General features: G+C 45.5%; 1 protein-coding gene across 3 annotated transcripts in view; it reads right to left on the bottom strand.

Annotated features, from left to right (window-relative positions):
• The window catches only part of SETD3 (SET domain containing 3, actin N3(tau)-histidine methyltransferase), a 73,262-nt gene that overhangs the window by 12,229 nt on the left and 39,295 nt on the right, over nucleotides 1-21,738 (bottom strand). For 2 of the 3 annotated variants that reach the window (XM_077780908.1, XM_077780906.1), the window contains exons 7-8: nucleotides 4,676-4,734; nucleotides 3,698-3,812 (exon numbers count right to left, since the gene is read on the bottom strand). In XM_077780908.1, the coding sequence (XP_077637034.1) occupies nucleotides 3,698-3,812; nucleotides 4,676-4,734 (174 nt within the window). Of the gene's footprint in view, nucleotides 1-3,450; nucleotides 3,650-3,697; nucleotides 3,813-4,675; nucleotides 4,735-21,738 lie in introns of those variants that run through there. The other variant, XM_077780907.1, reaches the window with a different exon arrangement.

Below are 21,738 nucleotides of genomic sequence, written 5' to 3'. Positions count from 1 at the left end.
TGAAGTCTGTCCCTCAGAGCAGCCCCCCAATCTCTTAGCTGGTCTGTAATTATTCATTAATTCCTTTGACCTCCTCATTTTGTCCTGGACAATCAAAATTCAAGACCACTACAAGTGCTACTTACTAAAAAAGGCATCAATAGCATGGATCCAAAAAATGACTTCTGATTCTAGAGAATGACATGCTTAGGACAGAGGGCCACGTGACGACAATCTTTCAGCCCAGGACCCCCAGAACCAATGGTTTATTAACTGGATCATACTGCCACTCTGCAAAGTCCGACAGGAACACGAAAGAAACAAGAAATGAATGCAGCCAGGAATCTGGCACATTTTCACTCAAAGAACAGTTTCTACGGTTGATAAGATCAGCTCTGTGAGGTTCCTGCCCAGTGTCAAAATCTCTGCTCGGACCTCACATGCAATTCTGATAAGCACGGCATAGGAACTGCCCATGACCTCCAGCCCTGAAAGTCTGCGGCTCCACAGTATGTTTGCACAGGGACCTGGCAGGAGCATCACGCAGCCGGAGGGAAGTCAGGGACGCAGGAGGGCCAGGGAAGGGCCAACAAGAAACAAAAATAAACAGGTAGAAACATGGGAGTCAGGAGGGGAGGCTCACAGAAGGGGAGACGCAGTGATGTCACACAGGGGACCCCGGGCCGCCTTCCTTGAGGAAGGCTGTGAGCGGTCTTGTAGACATCGGAGGAATTCGTTTTCAGGCAGCAGGAAGAGCCCGTGCAAAGGCCCTGAGGTGGGCGTGTGCTGGTGTCTGAGGAAGCACAGGGGCCCAGACCTGTGTGTGGTGGGAGTGGAATGGGGGCAGGTTGAGCGTGGAGCCTTGTCCCCTACTTATAAAAACCTGGGCTTTCACTTTGAGGCTAGAAAAAAGCCTTGTATAAATCTAAATGTTTTAGATGTTTCAGTACTCAAACGGGCCTTGGGAAAGAGCCTCTCTCACTTCTGCTTGAACTTCCCAAGGCCCTTCTAGGCTGAGCAGGAGAGGTGCACACTCAAATACAAGCGCTGCTTGTTCCAACACGCTTTACCCACCGGAATGGACAAACCGCTCGTCAGGGCCCTCTGCACACACTGAATGACCTCGGAAAGGAACATCGCTGCCCACATTAGTTCTGACCAGTTGCACGGAATTCAGACCTACAGCATTCCTCACAGCTGAATGCGATGCCCTACGAACTCATCTAAGTCTGTCTCCATGTGGCCAGGCAACCAGCTCACATCTGCCACCGTCTCAGGCCTGGGGGCCCGGCCGGCCTTCCCTTTTCTCCCCCATCTCCCTGCCGCTACCGCTCTGGAAATTGCTGCCACAGGCCTGGCTCTCCCATCTCTGCTCCCACCACCAGGTTCTTGTCAGAAGCACACCACGTTGCTGGGTTACAAATGTCTACCTACTCCCTCAGCGATCGTCAGAACAGACAGACGACGGCCGTCAGGATAGACACACACACACACACACACACACACACACACACACACACACACACACGACAATCAAGTGTCTGAGAAGCCAAAAGCCTTAATTTTGGGTACCTTGTTCTTAAAGAGAGATTACCCATAATACACGGGATACAAAACTGCACAGGGTTAAAATAGATTCTCACGTTCTACCAGACACAATTTCCCTTCAAGTCTTACAATCACAACCGAGAACAGTTCAGCCAAGGTGTGGAGTGAGGAACGCACGGAAAACAGCCACCATTAAGAAAAAGCGCCACCACCTCGTAGAAACCCGCTAAAGGCTACAGCGCCGTTTCGCCAGCTCTGAGGGAGGACACAGACCTTATGAACTGCATTAGAGAAAACACAGCATTAGTGGTCGTCATCGACTCCTTATTTTTATCTTGAAATAAATTGGCTTTTTATTTTTATTTCATTTTTACTCTTAGAGAGGAAAAATGGTCAATAGCTTAATCTCATTTATATGAAAGCAACACAAAAACTCATGCGTGTGAGTGTGTGAAGGGGTGCAAATCCGTACCAGATGGAGGGAGAGATTTGCACACTGGCGGCCCGAGGGTCACTGACGGGGCTGGGTGCTGGCAGGGAAGGGAACCTGCACATTTTACCACTGTAGAGGCATCTCACCGGTTAACGGGTTTTGTTTGCTTACAATACTGTGTGTACTTTTTCAAATTCTAGAAATAAAAAAACTCTAATGGTCAATCGGGTCTGAAAACTAATGACCTAACCCAGTGAAACAAAAAGGAAAATGCTATAATCAAATATTAAAAGCATTTTGAGGGGCGCCTGGGTGGCTAGTCAGTTAAGCGTCCGACTTTGGCTCAGGTCATGATCTCACAGTTCGTGGGTTCGAGCCCCGCGTCGGGCTCTGTGCTGATGGCTCAGAGCCTGGAGCCTGCTTCACATTCTGTGTCTCCCTCTCTCTCTGACCCTCCCCAGCTCACGCTGTCTCTCTCTCAGAAATTAAAAAAAAAAAGAAAAAAAAAAAACCAAACAACAAAAAAAAGCGTTTTGAGAATTTTGAAAACTTCAATCTTATAATCAGTTTAAAATAGCTCTGAAGGGGGAAAAAAACACCCAGAAAAAGAATGAAAACTTTTATTCATTAATGAAAATAAATAAAATATGCTGTTTCCTAATATGGCTAATTCAACTAAGCATATCTAAATTAAGGCAGAAAGTAATGACAGGAGTAAAACCATTCTTTCTCTACAAGTTAAGGGCACCCCCTGCCGTCAGGCCTTCCCACACCAGCGCTGGACACGGCATCATGAAGGCTCTGGCACATGCTATGTGTGTGCTCTGGCCATTTTGTGCAGCTAGACGTGCAATCCTCATTTACGACACTTTTAAGCCTACTTATTATACCGCTGATAATCACAAAGAAAGCAGACGTTGAGGAAAGATGAACAAAAGGGTAAAACCAATCCAGTGTGCCGGTACAATGCTTAAAAATTAAAAATATTCTCAAGCTGATCATAGTTCTGTATCCTGACATCAGGAAACGTTTCTTAGACTACTATCTCAGCACAGAAAGCGTGTCCCTCGGCTGTGGCCGGGGGTACGAAGAAGGTGGAGGGACAGGGAGCCAGCTTGCTAGGGTTCCCCCTTTTATGAGTTGCCATTAACAATCATAAAATTTCCCTGTTTTCTTAATGTCTCCTACCCGGGGCTTCAGATGCCTGATGATGCCAACCCCACACGCAAGGCCAAGGGCCCAACGCCCTAGCGCCAGGGACACCAGCCCCTTCTCCCGGACAGAAGCAGGTTAATAAGTGGGCCAGGGATGCGTCAGCGTGTCAGGCGAAGGGAGAGGGAACAGGAAGGAATCAGAGCAGGCACATAACTGGGGCTGTAATCAGCAAAGGAAGAAAACAAGGAACATAAAAGGAAAAACCGGAGAGAAGAAAGTTTTGTTTTTTCCCTTCAATAAATCAGCATTTTAAGGAGAGTAAGGAGAAAAAAACCTTGGTTTAGTCTGTGGTTTAATAAGATAAGAACATGAGTGTTTAGGCTGGAATTATGGCTTAGCAAATCAGTGCAATTCACTGTGGTTTCTGAACGTGGAGGAAGATTCTTGTTCCTGGTTTCCAGGATTAAGCAAACGCAGAGACAGAGAAACACCAGCTTCTATCTGCAGGAGGCCGGAGGGGTGACACGGCCACTTCTGTTTGGAGGGAGGCAGGAAGCGGGGCTGGNCCCACGGGGTCCTTACCAGGCCGTTGGTGTGATTGCACATGTCCCATAAGGGAATCAGCGCCAGGGTCACCCGGGAACCGTCCTCTGTGGGAATCTGGTTTTGTCGAGTCATAACAGAAGAGACTGCCCACCTGTAACCGGCAGAAAAGAGGCGGATTACAGGAGGGCCACTTCTTGCCCCGTGCGGTGAGAACTCAACCAGAAACTATGGTTTGTCAGACTTCGCGCCAATCTTCAAAGCTAATTCCTGAGTATTACCGCAGGTGATGCTGGCCTTCATCATTGCTCAAAATTAAATCTGAGGCTGAGGGGAGGGACGGGGAACTAGAAGGGAAAAGGACAGAGAGAAAAATCCAGGGGTGAGGGTTGGGGTGGGGGGGAGGGTATGTTCCAAGGAGATGGTGACTGGAAGGAGGGCCGGGAGCAGAGACCTCCAGGCCTCCGGTCCTCACTGTGGCCGAGACCCTCCCCCCAGGCCCACACCACCCTCTTCTTCCCCCAATACTGACTCTGCACCTAGCTTAAGCCTCAGTGAGAGGCAAAACAACGTAACTCCTTTCTGACCAGAAATCCTAAGAAGTCGACAAAATGCGGCATGCTATTTTTTATTACATTTCACAATTAAATCTTTTTATTTAAAAAAAAAAGTTTCCATATACTACAATAGTCTATTTAAATCCTCAGGACCCCCCCACACTAAATGCTAGTCTCCAATATTACCTTGGCTACCCCCCACCAGGGCGAGGGCAACTTCTGTGTGGTTATTAAAATGCCGATCCTACCCCAGCTGCCCATTAGAACCTTGACCCGGTCACAGCAGGTCACTTCTTACTTAAGTACTTCCCACCTTCCAAGATCCCCGGATCACTTAGGAAACACCCCCGCCCATACACAGTACACAACACACACCAAAGATGCGCACACACACACACCACACACATCCACCCCCCCGCCACACCCCAAAACACACACACACACACGCGCCCCAACCGACCTGTAGTCCTCGTAAGTGAAAGCATCCTTCAAGGGCAGTTTGTTGGCATGAGGGTGGGTCTGGGAATTACAAGTTTCAGAAAGCAGAGGTGAAGAGAGAAAAAGGGAAAAACAGAAATCAGTCAGCAGAATTTCATTATTTAGCTGCCTAACAGATCCTAACAAGAGCCAAATGAAGCAGGAGGCGTCCAGCCGAGCTACTGGGGATCATCGTGCTATTATGCTCTCATACATCACTGTCAACTTAATTTGTTGTGCCCAGCAGCCGCCATAAATCTGCTTCCTCATATTTCGATACTAGAACCCACAGACACCACACAAAAATGAAATTTAAGGTGGACCAACTTCACAAAGAGGCAGGCGCCCCCACGCATTTGAGTATTTGACCCAAACGGGACCTGGGAGCCTCTGGAGGTAGGCGTCTGTCCTGGCCTTCCTCGGTCCCTTCTACCCCTGACACGCGGCACACCCCTCCTGAGTGCATCAAATCTCTTCTTACGTGGAGAAAAAGAACAATTAAAGGCACTCTAATAAATTGAAGGTTCATTTATCTCTGACTTAAATCATTTGGACGGAAATCAGCTTATGTGCAGATGAATCATGGATGTGGTAAACGCGGCTCAAGTGCAGAAAAATCAAGAAAAACAGTTGCGTGCAATTCTGAATTTTACAAACAAGACAAAGATAAAACAGAGTCGGCCTACTGAAACCTGACTCCTTTTCTCCTGGACAAAAGAACATTTGGTGAAAACATCCACAGCTTCACGCTTGCTTACAAGGACGTTTTATACATTTCCTATCCCCTCATCCCAATGACCAGCCACCTTGGTCCCTGCGAGCGCGCGGAAACTTTGTCTCCGTTAAGAAACGAAGAGCCGAGACGGGATCATTTAAATCTCCGGGGTCAGTTACAGCCCGGGAGGCGGCCGGCTTGCCCGGCGCTCCCCGACCGCGTCTCCGCAGCACTGGTACTCCGTGCGGTTTTTACTCTTGATGCATTAGCATGGCAAGCACTCGGCCATTCATCAAGGCTCACTGTAATGTGCTCGCTGGCACCGTGTGCAGGACAGTGGGGGATGAGGTAGAAGTGGCTCAAACCGTAAATCAATTAGAAAACAAAAGCTTGTGCTCCGTGCGCAGTTTTAGGCAAATTATAGATTACAAAAGGCTGCCAACTGGGCGTTAGCTCCCAGGTGCCTGCCTCCCCCTGGTGTCCTTAGCCCTGCCGTTAACCCTTTGGAAGAAAAGTCAAAACAGAAAATTTACACTCGTGGAATCTGGAAATGGTGTAGCAACAAAAATGAAATTAAAGGTGATGCATTTTAAGTCGATACATGAAAGCACATGTTGCCCAGAGGAATTTTCCGGCTGCTGGAGGCAGATCAGGATTTCTGATCTCTGTTAAAAAAAAAAAACAACAAAAAAACCCCAAGGTCATGGTCAACCCTAGTGAAGAAAGATGCGAGACTCTCAGAGTCGGGAAGCTTCCTGCCCGGCTCTTCTTTGTAATGGGGTGCAAAGTTATGTTGCAAGAGTCCTGAGGCTGCTTTACATTTACAATGATGAAACTGAACGGTGAGGCTATTCGGGTTTCTCCTTATAACAGGACAATCTGGGCAAAGGGCCCCTCCACAACCCCATGTGCCCGTGAGAGGCACCCCGGATTTCTGTCACTTACAACACAATGAAACCTCACAAGGAATGACCAACCCCCTGACCGACCTGGGGGGCAGAGGAAGGTGCAGGGCTTCTCAAACTCTACGCAGGTGGGAAGCACTACTGTTTTTGTTATTTTAAAATATTTTAATTCATTTAAACTGTGGAATGCACGGTGGTATTTTGAAAGCTGTAAATTCCAACACTAAATCCTAGAGGTATTAGGAATTTGATCCGCCCTCCCAAGAAAGTCTGACTTACTGAATGAGAGAAAAGATGACAATTTTCAAAACTAGAATGCTGAATGTCAAAACGACTTGAGCAAGAACCTTCCAGCACTCCGAGACCCTGAAACAGCTTTCGAATCTGCAGCCTTATTCAAACAAGACATCCTCCTCGAGGACCAGACAGACAGATGGAAAATTAACTCTCCTGAATGTCTCCCTTCCTCCTCTGTACGTACCTTTCTTACCGAAAACAGAAGTTCATGCTCATAGTCCTGATGAAGTCGTAAAGACAACTCAGGGGGAAAAATACACAATTGCTTTCTTCAGATTAATTTTGATGATCATTTTGGCTGCAGGCTTACATATTTGTAGAATCTGTTAGAAATCATTGTTCTTATATGCTTAAAAATTAGGGTGTGCCAATTGTACGTAATTCTGGTATAAAAAGCTATTCTGCCACAGAATGCATGCACTTAACGGTTACACTGAAGCAAAATTTAATTTGACACTATACAGAAAGGCAAACAACTTGCAGTTCAACAGGCTCTCACCACTGTGACACTACCGCCACCTACTGGCGTCATGGCAGAACAGGTTAGCGCCGCGGAGCCCCTGAATTGTTTCCCAGGGTAGGGAAGGTCTTCATAGCAGCTTACCCTAAACCCAAACTGGGCTTATCCAGAAGAACTATGGTTTCAGCTTGACTCCAGCAATACCTGGTTTCTAAAACAACCTACCCTACTTCTTCAGTGCTGTGTAATACTGTTACGAGGATCTTGAAACATTCAAAGATCGAAAATGATTTGCATGTAAAAAACACTTAAGTTTGAAAAAAAATGTTTTCACGTACCCTGAAAAAATGAGCAATACCAAGAAAAATAACTATTCCCAACACTCTTGGAGCTCTGAACAGAATTATTCTTTTCTTCTTGTAAACACCTAAGTCTTTTGAAGACCAAGTGAGGGCTTAAAAATACACCTCCGGAAATTACAGCGCTAATCTGAAGTTATTTATTTTGAAGTTCCTAAAATGTTCTTAGATGAAAGGTCTTTAAGGTCACCCTTTAAAGGAAGGATAACTGAACATTCCTCACCTTATAGAGCAACACCTGATAACGGTTTTGCTGATCATGACAGATCCAACTTGTATTTTAAAAGCCAGAGAGTAAAACACAAAGCTTACTCCTGGTGGCCAGTTTCAGCTGTAACTTGCTTCCCGGACACAGCCGGGTAGATGCACCCAGGACGGGACGGTGAGGAGGGCGGTGTTAGAAAGATGACCCCGACAGGGTCTCCGGGGCACAGGGGCCCCCAACAGAGGCCAAGTCGGGGGTCCAGCCAAAGGATGACTCCTTGCCCACCTCCCACCCTCAAAAAGACAGGAGGAGAAACCAGCCAGATTTTCTGCAGACTTTTTTAATGATTGGTATTTTCACCTTCTCAGGCATTCTAAATATTTGAAGCTGGAGAAATAACCAGTTGCTGTGATCACAATCAGACTCGAGGCCCTCGAGAGCTTACTTTGAAAACAGGATTCTTGTTTCTTTATGCCAAGAGGCAACCCGGTGAAGTGCTCTTCCGTTCCCTTTTCTGCCAAAAGGGGGTATTCCAGATGAGGCTCAGTAATATTGTATCTAGTACAAAATAATCACGGTGTTTGGGAAAGATTAATATCTAAAATCATTTGTTTGGCTTCAATAAAAAGAAGTAATATTGCTAAATATGTAAGTATGACATTTTGAAGAATTTACCATATTGCATGGGTCTGGTAGCTATGCTTAAGGAAATTAAAAACCACTACCGTCAGCATATTTGATCCTTATTAAAGTTCTGTCTGGAACTATCACTCACATAAAACAAAAATAAACCACGAGGAAATTTAAATAAAACCTATGGATTACAGGAGTTCGGAGATGAAAGAAAGGAACAATATTCTGCCTTTAAAAAATTGATTTAGCATGCAGCTTCTCTTTATAGTCCCTTGATAAAAATGAAATCTCCCTAACAAACACTTAATAAAACCTGTCAATATCTCTGGGAAGAAAAATGACACGAATGCATTAAGTATTAAATACCCTTGGAAAAAGTCACATATTCCATGAATTTTTGATGCACTATCTTGACATTAATGTAAAACCTTGATATTTATAATTGACAGAGATTTAATAAAGTACAAAAGAAGATGGCTGCAGCACGGCACGCGCGGTCCGGGCTGATGAGAAAGCGGGGCTCCGGGCGCGCGTGGACGCTGAGCAAACAGTTCGGACGTGTGCTGCGGGTGAGCTGCCTTCTTATTTGAAGCCCACACAACAAACCTTTGTGGAGAACCAAAAGCAGCAGATTTCGTGATCATGTGAACTCCTAATTCAGAAACATCGGGTATGAGGAACAGCTTTGGAACAGCTCTGCCTCGAACAAAACGCATTCAACTCCGAGTTTGTTTGCTTTTTAACATCGACCAGANGGGGGGGGGGGGGGGGGGGGATGTGGAGTGGCATCTCCTAAAATAAGTCTCAGAAGGAACACATTCGACCTAAGGAAAGATTCAAACCCTGCTGTGGGGGAAGGAAGGATTAGCACACGCAAGCGGCCTCTGGGACACAAACAGCAAACGCTTCCAAAATCAGATGGTTACTCTTCTAAAGAGTGCTCGCCCTCCACCCAGACAGAGGGTCATGAGGAAATCAAGCTGAATGCATTTAATAGTCACCTTCAAAGAGGTATTTAAATATACTGAAAGGACAGTGGCTCAGTTCATAAAAATGACTCCTAATACTCTATTTTGAAGAATTTATAGCCTGTTGCAATATGTAATGGTTGATCTCAGAAACTCATATGGTAGTGCAGTGACTTATTAATGGCTCTAGAGTATCAGGAATGGCAAACTATGTAATTTAGAAGTTGTATCTAATTTATTCTGATAAGAAGCATAACAGCACGCAATTAGAATTTTCCACCTTAAACATGGCTAAGACTGTACTTGGCGTTACTTCTTCAGTGTATATTAAAAGGGACAGGGGCGCCCAGGTGGCTAAGTGTCCTGCTCCTGGCTTTGGCTCAGGTCCTCATCTCACGGTTTGGGAGATCAAGCCCGGTGTAGGGCTCTGTGTGCCGGGTGGTGCGGAACCCGCCTGGGATCCTCTCTCTCCTTGTCTCTGCACCGCCCCCGCTCATCCTTTCTAAGTAAATTAGCTTTTAAAAAAATAAAATAACTCAAAGAGACGGCAGGGCTAACCAGCTGTGGGTACTTACGCCGAACCCTAGGGACGGCCCCACCTCTCTTACTCGACAAGGAGGAAGTAGGTCACCGAGCCTCAGGTTTGAACCACGTGGGTGGATGCAATGATACGTTTGGGAACTGGGGCTCCTCAGGTGAGCAAGACTCCTTGGTGTTTTCCATGCCACCTGAGACTCCTCCACAGAACAGCCCCCTGGCATCCTCCCTAAGCCCAGTGTGGGCCGGGGTCTCGGCAAATGTTAGGTTTGGGGCAAGCTGAGGAGAAAAGAGAGAGGCAAAAGGCCTCTCCACCCACCCATCCCGAGGCCTGGAGGCACCCCTCGTCTTCAGTGCAATCCCCCAAAGTCACAGAGGGCAGGGGGTCAGAGGGAGGTGGGAAGGAAAGAAGGATTTCCCTGCAGGAAGCTGGAAGAGGAAGACAGCAGGGAAATAAAGGGAGGAGAGAGGGACGTGGGCAGGATGGCGCGGGGCAGCAGGGGAGAAGGCGAGAGCACAGGGGCAGGGGAGTGGGGAGCCGGAGGGAGATGCACTCGCACACTCAAGCACCTCTCCAAGGACGGCTGCGCAGGCTTCTAGAACGTCAGCCCACCCTGCGTCTTCTAAGCGCACATAACACAGCTTCGTGGAATGACAAACTGCAACCCATCTACTGAATCTAAAATTTAGCTCTGATGACGATAAATCAGAATCAAAGCATGGTTCATGTATTTGGCTCTTGAGGGAAAAAGATCAATTTTTAAGACTTTTATTTTTAAACACAGATTACATCCAACTCTTCAAGGAATTCTGCATCGTAAAGTTCTTTGAATTCGCTCAATATGATCAAATAAATACATCAATACACATTAAATTTAAATTATTTGCCTTTCACTTATGTATGCATATTTAATTTCTCTATAAAAATGTATATTACTTCACAATAAAAATTTTTAAATAAAGAAAATGAGATTAGTGGAGAAATATCAACCTTGTTTAATAAACTTACAAAATTACTTTAAGATGGGAGAATTGGTTTTTTTCACTGGGAGACACTGAAGTCTGTAACAGAATCCAGTTTAAGTTAAATTGAGATTTGTTCAAACAGTGCAAGAGATACGCCTCTTTAAAACCTTGACTAGTTGCCGATTATAAACCCTGAAGACAGACAGTCAACCCTGAACCAAAGACGATCATAACCCATCACCAGATTTTGACTGTCAACCATTTATCCACTCACCAAATATTTATCGACTCAGAAAAAAAGTTGAAAATAGGTCAGGACTAGAAATTTGTTCACTCAACAAATGTCTTATTTATTATCTGGAAGGCACTGGCAGGTGCTGTGTGANGGGGGGGGGGGGGGGGGGGGGGTCTGCCTGGCTGCAGACCAGTCACTGAAAACAAGATGGGAGAGGTCACAGCTCAGACCCCTCTCCAGGGCCACCTTCGCCAGTCACCCTGGCTTCCCTACCCTGCCCCCTCCTGGCCCGCCTCCTTTCTGTCCCAGGCCCACCCCGGGCATACACATTTGATGTATGTTTCTCTAGTACTTTCTCTGGCATGGCAGGGAACCTCAATAGGCAGGGGGCACACCTCCTGTTACCACCAGAGTCCCCAATGGCTTGCACGGTGCTTCGTTCAAGTGCAAAGTCCTCCATGTGCAAAGGAAACACTACTGCCCTTTGCTGGGCAGCAGAAGAGGGCCTTGACCTTGTGGAATCAGATGTCGTCTCTACAGCTCCATGATGGCCTGAATGACCGGCAAGATACAGGAGGGGACAACTTCCCGAACCACCCTGACTCCACGGGTGGTAAGAGGCAGAGCCAGGGGGCCAGGTAATATGGCTGCAGTGTGGTTAAGACCAGGGAAATGTGGACCCCATGCTCCTCTTCCAGGAGGCCTTTCCACAGGCTTCCGGAGACACGCTCTCCCTCTCCTTTTCTTCTACCTTCCATCTCTTACGATGAGGATATTCTCCCACCATCTGGGGGTCAGAGAATATTCTTTCTCTCTCTTTTTTCCCCCAAATCTATCCTTACACAAATTTATTTGAGACAGCTCTACCCTAAGGATGCAGCTCTACCCGCAGCTCTACCCTAAGGATGCAAGAGGGAGCAAAGTGGACCCAGCACAGCAGCCCTCCGCAACGAACAGTCACCCAACGGCCCTCCACCGTGCTCCGCCCCATCCAGCAGCGTGCACCCTGGACAACGTGAGCCTGTTGCTTCCCAGGTCACCTCGCATCACCCGGAGCCCCGTGCCTCCATTTCCCCAACTGAAAAGGGAGTCAGACAAATAACTTCAAGTTCAAAAATCCTCTGTTTCTTTGCCTTGTGATGCTCCCCCCACCTACGTATCTCTGCCTAATTAACCTAAGAACTCTAAACCAGAATCACGCCTCTCTGGTCTGCAAGAAGGCCATCCCACCACATAATCGATGCTTATTGATCAGGGACTCACACTTGCAGCTCCTCACCCTTATCATTACGCAAAGTGGAGACACGCAGAACGGTAACAAGCAGTCACTGTCTTAGAAGGGCACGGTGGCATCAGTGAAGAGGCTGGAATTACCTGTCATCAGCTTCAGCCCACCTTCCTTTTCATTTCAGCTATTTCAGATTTCAGTGGTTCGGGATAAAGACTTTGGACTCTGGTTAAATGAATCAATCCGGCATGATCAGAGTCACCAGTCATTTGTAGGAAGAGAGCATTATGACGACCACTGTGAAACCAATCTCCTTGATAAGGTGACTGACATTCAGAGCATGCATACAAAACTCTTGTCCTAGAAAAGGATGTACCGGGCCTGGTACACAGGAGAGCTCTCTGCATCCGCAGAAGAGAGAGAGACAGAGCAAGAGAGACACCAAGGGGGAGGGAAGGAGGCTGGTATCAACAAGAGCCATTTGCTAAGCATTCCGTGCAAGGAACTCTTTTGAGAACTTAACACGCATTTATATACAGCTGACCATTGAATGACAGTGTCTGCACCGCAGGCCCACTTACATACAGATTTGTTACTGTTCAGTGGTGCAAATGTACCTTCTCTTCCTTAGGATTTTCTCAGTCACATTTTCTCTCCTCTACCTTCCTGTATTGTAAGAACACAGTACATAACACATACATAAAGTATGTGTTCACCAATGGTGTATGTTATCTGTAAGGCTTCTGGCCAACAGTAGGCTACTGGCAGTTAAGTTTTGGGGGAGTCGAAAGTTACAAGCAGATTTTCAACTGCACAGGGCATGAAGGGGTCAGTCCCCAACCCCTGCATTGTCTGAGGATCAACTTTAATGATCATGAAGCCTACGAAATAGGCACTATTATTAGCTGCCTTTTACCGATGGCATAACTGATGGGCAAAGAAATTAACAGTACATCCAAGGTTACCCTGTTAATAAAGGTGGGGCCGTTAGAAAGACTCAGGCCGCTGTTTTTTAGAGATTACTTTAAGGTAAAGGACAATCAGTTGTTCTCATTTTATAAATAAAGCCTAAGTTCTGATATGGAAAATACAATGTTTTCTTAATGAAATTCTCCAGAAATGCTTGGTGAATATTGCTCTCGTGTAAAATTCAGCATATTGGGGTGTGTGGCTGGCTTGGTCAGAAGAGCACAGGACTCTTGATCTTGGGGTTATGAGACCGAGACCCACACTGGGTGTAGAAATTTCTTGAATAAATAAACAAATAAACTTCAAATTTGGCATGAACCCGGCACTGCCACACCTGGCAGGCTGGAATCTGAGGCCCTCCTAAGCGCCCCTGCGCCAGGGACCCAACTCCACATGCCGGAGTACGTGAGAAGACAGCACCAGCAGCTGGGGCCTTGCAGCTGGCCATGCTGGCGGGCCGCCTCCCACACCAGTGCACCTGCACCAAATGCAACCGTGCCGCAACAGAAGGGTGCGCAGCCACACAGGGGCCAGCCCTGGGGCACGTGGCGACCAGGACGGTTCACGCTACCAGGACCCAGGGGACACCTTCTGCATAAAACGACTCCTTCAAGACCAGGAGACATAACTGATCTACAAACAGAGTCAGGCAAAATGAGGGGACAGAGGAATATGTTCCAAATAAAATAATAAGACAAAACCTTAGAAAAGAAGTTAAGTGAACAAAGGTAAGCCATCTACCAGATAGAGACCAGAGTAGTAACCATGAAGATGCTCACTGAACTCAGGAGAAGAAAGGATGAACACAGTGAAAGCGTCAACAAAGAGATAAAAATATAAAAAAGAATCTGAGCTGAAGAATACAGTAACTAAAATGGAAAATACACTACAGGGAATCAGCAGAAGATCAGATGATGCAAAATGGAGTAGCAAGCTGGAAGACAGGGTAGTGCAAATCAACTAAAACAGCAAAAAGAAAAAAGAATTTTCTCTCTCTTTTTTTTTTTTTTTTTTTTTTTTTAAGAGAGACCATGAGCAGGAGAGGGGAGGGGGTCGGGGGAGAGAATCTTAAATAGGCTCCACAGCCAGTATGGAGCCCAATGCGGGGCTTGATCTGATCTGAGCCAAAGATCAAGAGTTGGACACTTAACTGATTGAGCCACCGAGGAGCTCTCCCCCCCATAAAAAAATTTTTAAAATGAGGGTACTTAAGGCGCCTCTGGAACAGCATCGAGTGCACTAACATTCACAGTACAGGGCTCCCCGAGGGAGAGGAAAGAGAGAAACAGAGGACAGAAAACCTACCTGAGTGGTATTACATATATACAATGGAGTACTCGGCCATCAAAAAGAATGAAATCTTGCCAGTTGCAACTATGTGGATGGAACTAGAGGGTATCATGGTAAGTGAAATCAGTCAGTCAGAGAAAGACAAATATCATATGACTTCACTCTTATGAGGGCTTTAAGATACAAAACAGATGGACATAAGGGAAGGGAAGCACAAATAATATAAAAACAGGGAAGGGGTCAAAAATATAAGAGACTCTTAACTCTGAAGAACAAACAGAGGGTTACTGGAGGGGTTGTGGGAAGGGGTGGCCTAAATAGAGAAGGGGCATTAAGGAATCTATTCCTGAAATCATTGTTGCACTGGATGCTAACTAACTTGGATGTAAATTAAAACAAACAGGCACATAAATAAATAAAAAGAAAACCTATCTGAAGAAACAGTGGCTGGAACTCTCTCTAACCTGGTGAAGAGACAGACATCACATCAGAGAAGCACAGTGAGTCCAAATAAGATGAACCCAAAGAGACCCACACCAAGACGCATTATAACTAAGGTTTCAACAGTTAAAGAGAGAATCTTAAAAGCAGCAGGGGTTAAAGCACTATTTTTTTTTAAAAATTTTAATGTTCGTTTATTTTTCAAAGAAAGAGACAGAGCATGAGTGGGGGAGGGGCAGAGAGAGAGAGGGAGACACAGAATCTGAGGCTCCGAGCTGTCAGCACAGGGCCCAACACGGGGCTCAAACCCACGAACCATGAGATAACCACTTGAGCCAAAGTTGGATGCTTAACGGACTGAGCCCCCCAGGTGCCCCAGAACACTGGTTTTGTACAAGGGAGCCCCCATCTAAGACCAGGAGATGACTTTTTAGCAGAAACTTTACAGGCCAGGGGCATCTGGATGCTTTAGTCAGTTGAGCATCTGGCTCTTGATTTTGGCTTAGGTCATGATCCCAGGGTCATGGGATCGAGCCCCATGCTGGGCTCTGTGCTAAGTGTGGAGCCTGCTTAATATTCTCTCTGCCCCCTCTCCGGTTCTTTCGAAAAGGAAAGGAAAGGAAAAGGAAAAGGAAAAGGAAAAGGAAAAGGAAAAGGAAAAGGAAAAGGAAAAGGAAAAGGAAAAGGAAAAGGAAAAGGAAAAGAAAGGAAAGGAAAGGAAAGGAAGGAAGGAAGGAAGGAAGGAGAGAAAGAAAGAGAAAGAAAGAAAGAAAGAAAGAAAGAAAGAAAGAAAGAAAGAAAGAAAGAAAGAAAGAAAGAAAGAGGAAGAGAAGAAAAGAAAAGAAAAAGAAAAAGAAACTTTACAGACCAGAAGGGAGTAGCACAGGATGTTCACGGTCCTGAAAGACCAAAACTTAGAGCCGGGAGCATCCTCCCCAGCACGGCTACCACTCAGGACTGAAAGAGAGAGAAGGAGTTTCTCAGACAAGCAGAAGCTAAAGCAGTGCACCACCACCCAACTGGCTTTACAGGAAATGTTAAATGGACTTCTTTAAACAGAAAAGAAAAGCCCACAACTAGAAATTTAAAAAATATAAAAGAAAAACCTCACTGGTTAACATACAGCACATTGCCGGTAAGAAAATTAAAAAACAAAATAGCAAAATCATGTAGACCTACAATAATTCACCCAAGGATACACAAGATAGTACGATGTGCAAAATATGATGTCAAAACATACAACTCCATCAAAACCCTGTCAGTACTAATAAATGAATTCAGTACAGTCATGAGATACAAATAATGCACATGAATTAACTACATGTAAACCTGTTGCATTTCCATACTCTAATAATAAGTCATCAGAAAGAGAGATTAAGAACACAATCCTGGGGCGCCTGGGTGGCTCAGTCGGGTAAGCATCCGACTTCAGCTCAGGTCATGATCTCACAGTTCGTGAGTTCAAGCCCCGCATCAGGCTCTGTGCTGACACCTTGGAGCCTGGAGCCTGCTTTGGAGTCTGTATCTCCCTCTCTCTCTCTGCCCCTCCCTCACACACACACTCTCTCTCTCAAAAATAAACTAACATTTGAAAAAAATCCCATTTACAAGTGCATCAAAAAATAAAATCCCTAGGAATAAATTTCACTAAGGATGTGAAAGACCTGTATTCTGAAAACTATAAAACACTGATGAAAAAAATTAAAGATGACACAAATAAATGGAAAGATATACTGTGTTCGTGGATTGGAACAATTAATACTGTTAAAATGTCACTACTGCCCCAAGCCATGTACAGATCTGATGCAATCCCTACCAAATACCCGGAGTTTTTCTCACAGAACTAGAGCTAATCATCATTAAGATTTGTAGGGAACCACAAAAGACCCCAAACAGCCAAAGCAATCTTGAGAAACAAGAACAAAGCTGGAGGCCTCACAGCCCAGCCTTCGAACTAGACTACAAAGCCGTAGAGATCAAACAGTACGGCACTGGCAGAAAGTCCACCAGAACATAGAGTCCAGAAATAAATCCACACTTCGACGGCCAATCTCTGACAAAGGAGGCAAGAATACACGACTGGGGAGAAAGAGAGCCTCTTCAATCAACGGTGCTGGGAAAACTGGACAGCTACATGCAAAGGAATGAAACTGGACCAGTTTCTTACACCACATACAAAAACAAACTCAAATGGATTAAAGGCTTAAATGTGAGAGTGGAAACCATAAAACTGCTAGGGAAACACAAAGGCAGGAAGCTCCTGGACACTCGTCCGAGCAGTATTTTTGTGGCTCTGTCTCCTCAAACAAGGGCAAGAAAAGCAAAAATAAAATGGGACTGTATCAAACTAAAAAGCTTTTGTACAGTGAAAGAAACCATCAACAAAATAAAAAGGCAACTTACTGAATGGGAAAAAATATTTGTAAATGACATAACCAATAAAGAGTTAATATCTAAAATATATAAAAGAACTAACACAACTCTCTCTCTCTCTCTCTCTCTCTATATATATATATACAAAAGAAAACAACCAATTAAAAAACGGGCAGGGGACCTGAATACATATTTTCTGGAGACATCCAGATGGCCAACAGACACAGGAAAAGTTGCTCAACATCACTCAACATCGAGGAAATACAAATCAAAACTACAAGGAGATGTCACCTCACACCTGCCAGAATGGCTAAAATCAACCACACAGGAAACGACAGGTGTTGGCGAGGATGTGGAGAGAGGGAACCCCTCCGGCACTGCTGGTGGGAGTGCAGACTGGTGCAGCCACTCTGGACAAAGGTATGGAGGTTCCTCAAGAAACTAAAAGCAAAACTACCAAAGGGTGTAATAATTCCACTTCTTGGTATTTAACTGAAGAAAATGAGAACACTAATTTGAAAAGATACATGGACCCCTATGCTCACTGCAGCATTATTTACAATAGTCAAGATACAGAAGCAGCCTAAGTGTCCACTGACAGATGAGTGGATAAAGATACAGTGTCTGTGTGTGTGTACACTATTTATTATAACCTATTAGATATAATTATGTGCTATATGATACCTTACAGTAGAACATATTTTAATTATACGTATATAAAAATACATACAATGGAACGTTAGCAGCCATAAAAAAGAATGAAATCTTGCCATTTGCAACAACGGGGATGGATGTAGAGGGTATTAGTTAAGTGAAATGAGTCAGAGAGAGAAAGACAAATACCATGTAATTTCACTTATATGTGGAATCTAACAAAATGAAACAAAACAGAAACAGACTCAAATACAGTCTGGTGGTTGCCAGAGGTGAGAGGGGGTAGGGATGGGTCAAACAGGGGAACAAGATGAAAAGGTATAAACTTCCAGTTATAAAATAAGTAAGACATGCGGATGCAACATACAGATTAGGGAATATAGTTAATAATACCTGATAGCTTTGGTGATGGAAGGCAGCGAGCCTAACCACAGTGATCACTTTGTAATGTGTATAAATACTGAATCACTACGGTGCACCCCTGAAGCTAGTGTAATATTTGATGTCACCTCCCCTTCAACAAAACAAAATTAAAATAAAATGCGGCTCAGAGATATTTTGAAGGATGCTATAAAGCAGGTAATGTTAGCAAGACAAAGACCGTGAAATCTATGATTTCCCAACCCTCAGAAAGGACACCATATTTAGTGACAAGGAACTATCCAGTCATAAAATCTCAGACCTGGCTGGTGACTTTGAGATCCTCTGGTACAACTGTGGTCATGGCGGACATGAAGAACGCTGGCCCCAGAAAGCACATGTGCATCAAACACACTCCCCTCCCTTCATTATATTCCAAACCACGGGAGTATTATTTGGAATTTCTTTCTGGTATTTTCTTCACTAGAACTACGCCCCGTTAGTGTCCCAACAACTCCCAATATTTCATTACCTGGAATTCCCATCATTTTCATGATGCCACTGAGCAGCCTCTAAAACACTCCACGGATTTGCTGATCATTAAACCTGTTCTTCCACAGCACGACCTTTTTGACTATTTTCAACTCTCCTAGTTGTGTTGTTAGGGAAATGAACCTTGAATGTTTTGCCTTTAAGCCTAAAGGAAACTGAAGAAGTGTGTAAGCAGCTAGTGAGAAATGAGCTGGAAGAGCACCCCATGGAAGCAGAGAACCCATATGTATCAGACTTGGGGTTCTGATAAAGGCAGAGCAAATTTGGAACCAATCAACTCTAATGATGTAAGAGGATCCCACAGTTCAAGGAGCTGGTGAAACATTCATCTTCTTAGACACGCCACAGGGGTCCCTGTCCCTACCTCTTTCGTGCTTTGTCACCAGCTGCCACAGGTTTACTCTGGTCAATCCTGACACAACAAAATCCCAAATCTAGGGCAAAGGGCCCTGCTGCACCACATTTGCCTGCTGGTCACGGAGGTGGGTGAGGAGGCACAGTTGAGAGCCCAGCTCCAGGGTGAAGTGCGCGTCCCTGCTGCCCGTGCAGCCACTTTTATCCACAGAATCTAGGGACAGGTCAGTCGTGAACGCGCTGTCCCAACACCACTTCTCTGGGTCACTGACGGTACAGCAAATTACAAACTGGGGGCTCCTGGGTGGCTCAGTCGGTTGAGCTCTGACTTCAGATCGGGTCATGATCTCACCGCTCTTGAGTTCAAGCTTCGTGTCGGGCTCTGTGCTGACAGCTCAGAGCCTGGAGCCTGTTTCGGATTCTGTGACTCCGTCTCTCTCTGCCCCTCCCCTGCTCACGCTGTCTCTCTTTCTCAAAAATAAACATTAAAAAAAATTGTTTTAAAGTTTTAACCAAGGGAAGAGGGGTGTAGAGAGGCCACTGAGCTTCCTCCTGTTGTAATTTACAGTTGCTGATAAAAAGCTATAGCTTAGGAAAGACTTAGTAACTTCTGTATCTTCTGAAAAGAGGACATTCAAAAGTGTTACCGAGATTTGATAAATACAACAAATACTTTAACCTTCCTGGTGAAGATATTCCTATTAAGACTGCAATGAACTGAATTATAAAGCTATATTCATTAGAATCAAATAGAACGTTATCACATGAAGTCAAGACACTGACCTGTCTAAACCAAATGTAATTTCAAACGACCATCACTTTGGATGGAGGAGATGAGAAGCAAAATGATCTTATATCCACTTTAGTTAATAAAAATATTTCCTCTTGTTTCATTCAGACTCCAAAACAGGCACCAAAACTCTTTCAAGCACTGTTGTACCAAAAAAAAAGATCAGGCACCAAGATGTCATCAGTACTTACTGGCTATTTCCCCCTCAGTATTTACATTCCTTAGGGGAAAAAAAAAGTCATAAAGAAAAATTCTTCTGTAAAGTAATAGGAGAGCTAGATCTACTGCAAAACTGCACAGGGCCTGACATGGCAAAGAAAGGGCGGGCCATGGTCAGGCTGTGCAGGGGCTGCCCCAAATGTCCCCCGACTCCCAGCTCTGGAAGACATGCCCAGCGAGAGCAAGCGACTCAAGTGGCACCAGGCCGAAAATGCCCAACTGCCTCCTTGTCCATAAAAATCATGACTTGCCTTGTATTTTAATTAAATGCTTTGCTGATCAACAGTTATGTAATGGATTTCAGTCTTGTTTTTTCCCAAGGAAGCACAATCTCATGTTCTAAGAATAATACTATTTTGGCGGAGTAGTCAGTTTCTGGAAACCAGTTTTCCACGGAATAGTTTAATCAGTGCCTGATATCTAAGTACTACCTATGAGACAGACATTAAATTGTTTACTTAGGACGCAGAGCAAGAAATCCAACACAATGACTTCAGTCATCTTTTGATTACAAGACAATTTTTGATTATAGTCACAAGTGAGAAGAAATTCGAGAAGTGGGTTTTAAAAAGCAGATCTGGGGGCACCTGAGTGGCTCAGTCGGTTAACCCTATGACTTTAGCTCAGGTCATGATCTCACGGTTGGTGGGTTCGAGCCCTGCGTCGGGCTCTGCACTGACAGCTAGCTCAGAGCCTGGAGACTGTTTTGGATTCTTTGTCTCCCTCTCTCTCTGACCCTCCCCTGCTCACGCTGTGTGTCTCTCTCTCAGAAATTTAAAAAAAAAAAAAGCAGATCTGACTCTAACCCATAGTCCTGCAGCGAGGAGAAGGCAGGGACCACTGGCTGGTGGTCCCACGACCCGCCAGAGGGCATGTCACACAGTGCGGTGGAGACAACCAAGGCTACAGGGGCTTGAATAACTCCCAAGTGTGGAAGCTGCTTGATAAACGTGGTGAAAGACAGAAGACGGACGGGGATGTTCTGTAAGCTGAGGGGAAGCTAGGACAGCAGTGTCAGAGAGTCCTGGCACGGGTCACAGGTCCGCCTTGGCATCTGGGGTGGAGGCATCCTTTCTCAGAGGGTCTTGGGGAGGTGAAGACACACCTCCAACATGGAGACAACGGGAAGCAGGGCAAGTGCCTGGCCCATGGTCTGTTTTCTCTGAGAAGCAGGGACAAGAGCAGCTTGCAGAGGCTGAAACGATTCCCAGGGGAACAAGGTACAAGTTGACAGGAGCTGAGAAAGCAGACGGTGAGGACGGTCGCACAAGCAGTGAAATCAGGATGGGAGACACCGGAGAGTGCTTTGGGGTACCCGGCGTGGGGCCTAGGGGGTGAGTCATCCCCAGGGAGGTGGGACAGACCACGTTTGTGGCAAGGCTGGGTCTCCTCTCAGTCCACTCTGCGGCTTTGAGATCAAACCACACAAGAAGAAACACAACCGGCCATGACTTCCGCGTGGACAGTTAACTGCAGCATCAGCACACGAGGTGATGCTCCTCCGGGTCTGGTGACAAGTTGGGCTCAGACTGCCTT

Source organism: Crocuta crocuta, unplaced genomic scaffold (assembly GCF_008692635.1).
Source record: "Crocuta crocuta isolate KB4526 unplaced genomic scaffold, BGI_CrCroc_1.0 scaffold299, whole genome shotgun sequence".
In the NCBI taxonomy this organism is placed as follows: Eukaryota; Metazoa; Chordata; class Mammalia; order Carnivora; family Hyaenidae; genus Crocuta; species Crocuta crocuta.
Note: the sequence above shows the minus strand (reverse complement) of the source record. Positions and strands in the feature narration are given on the sequence as shown.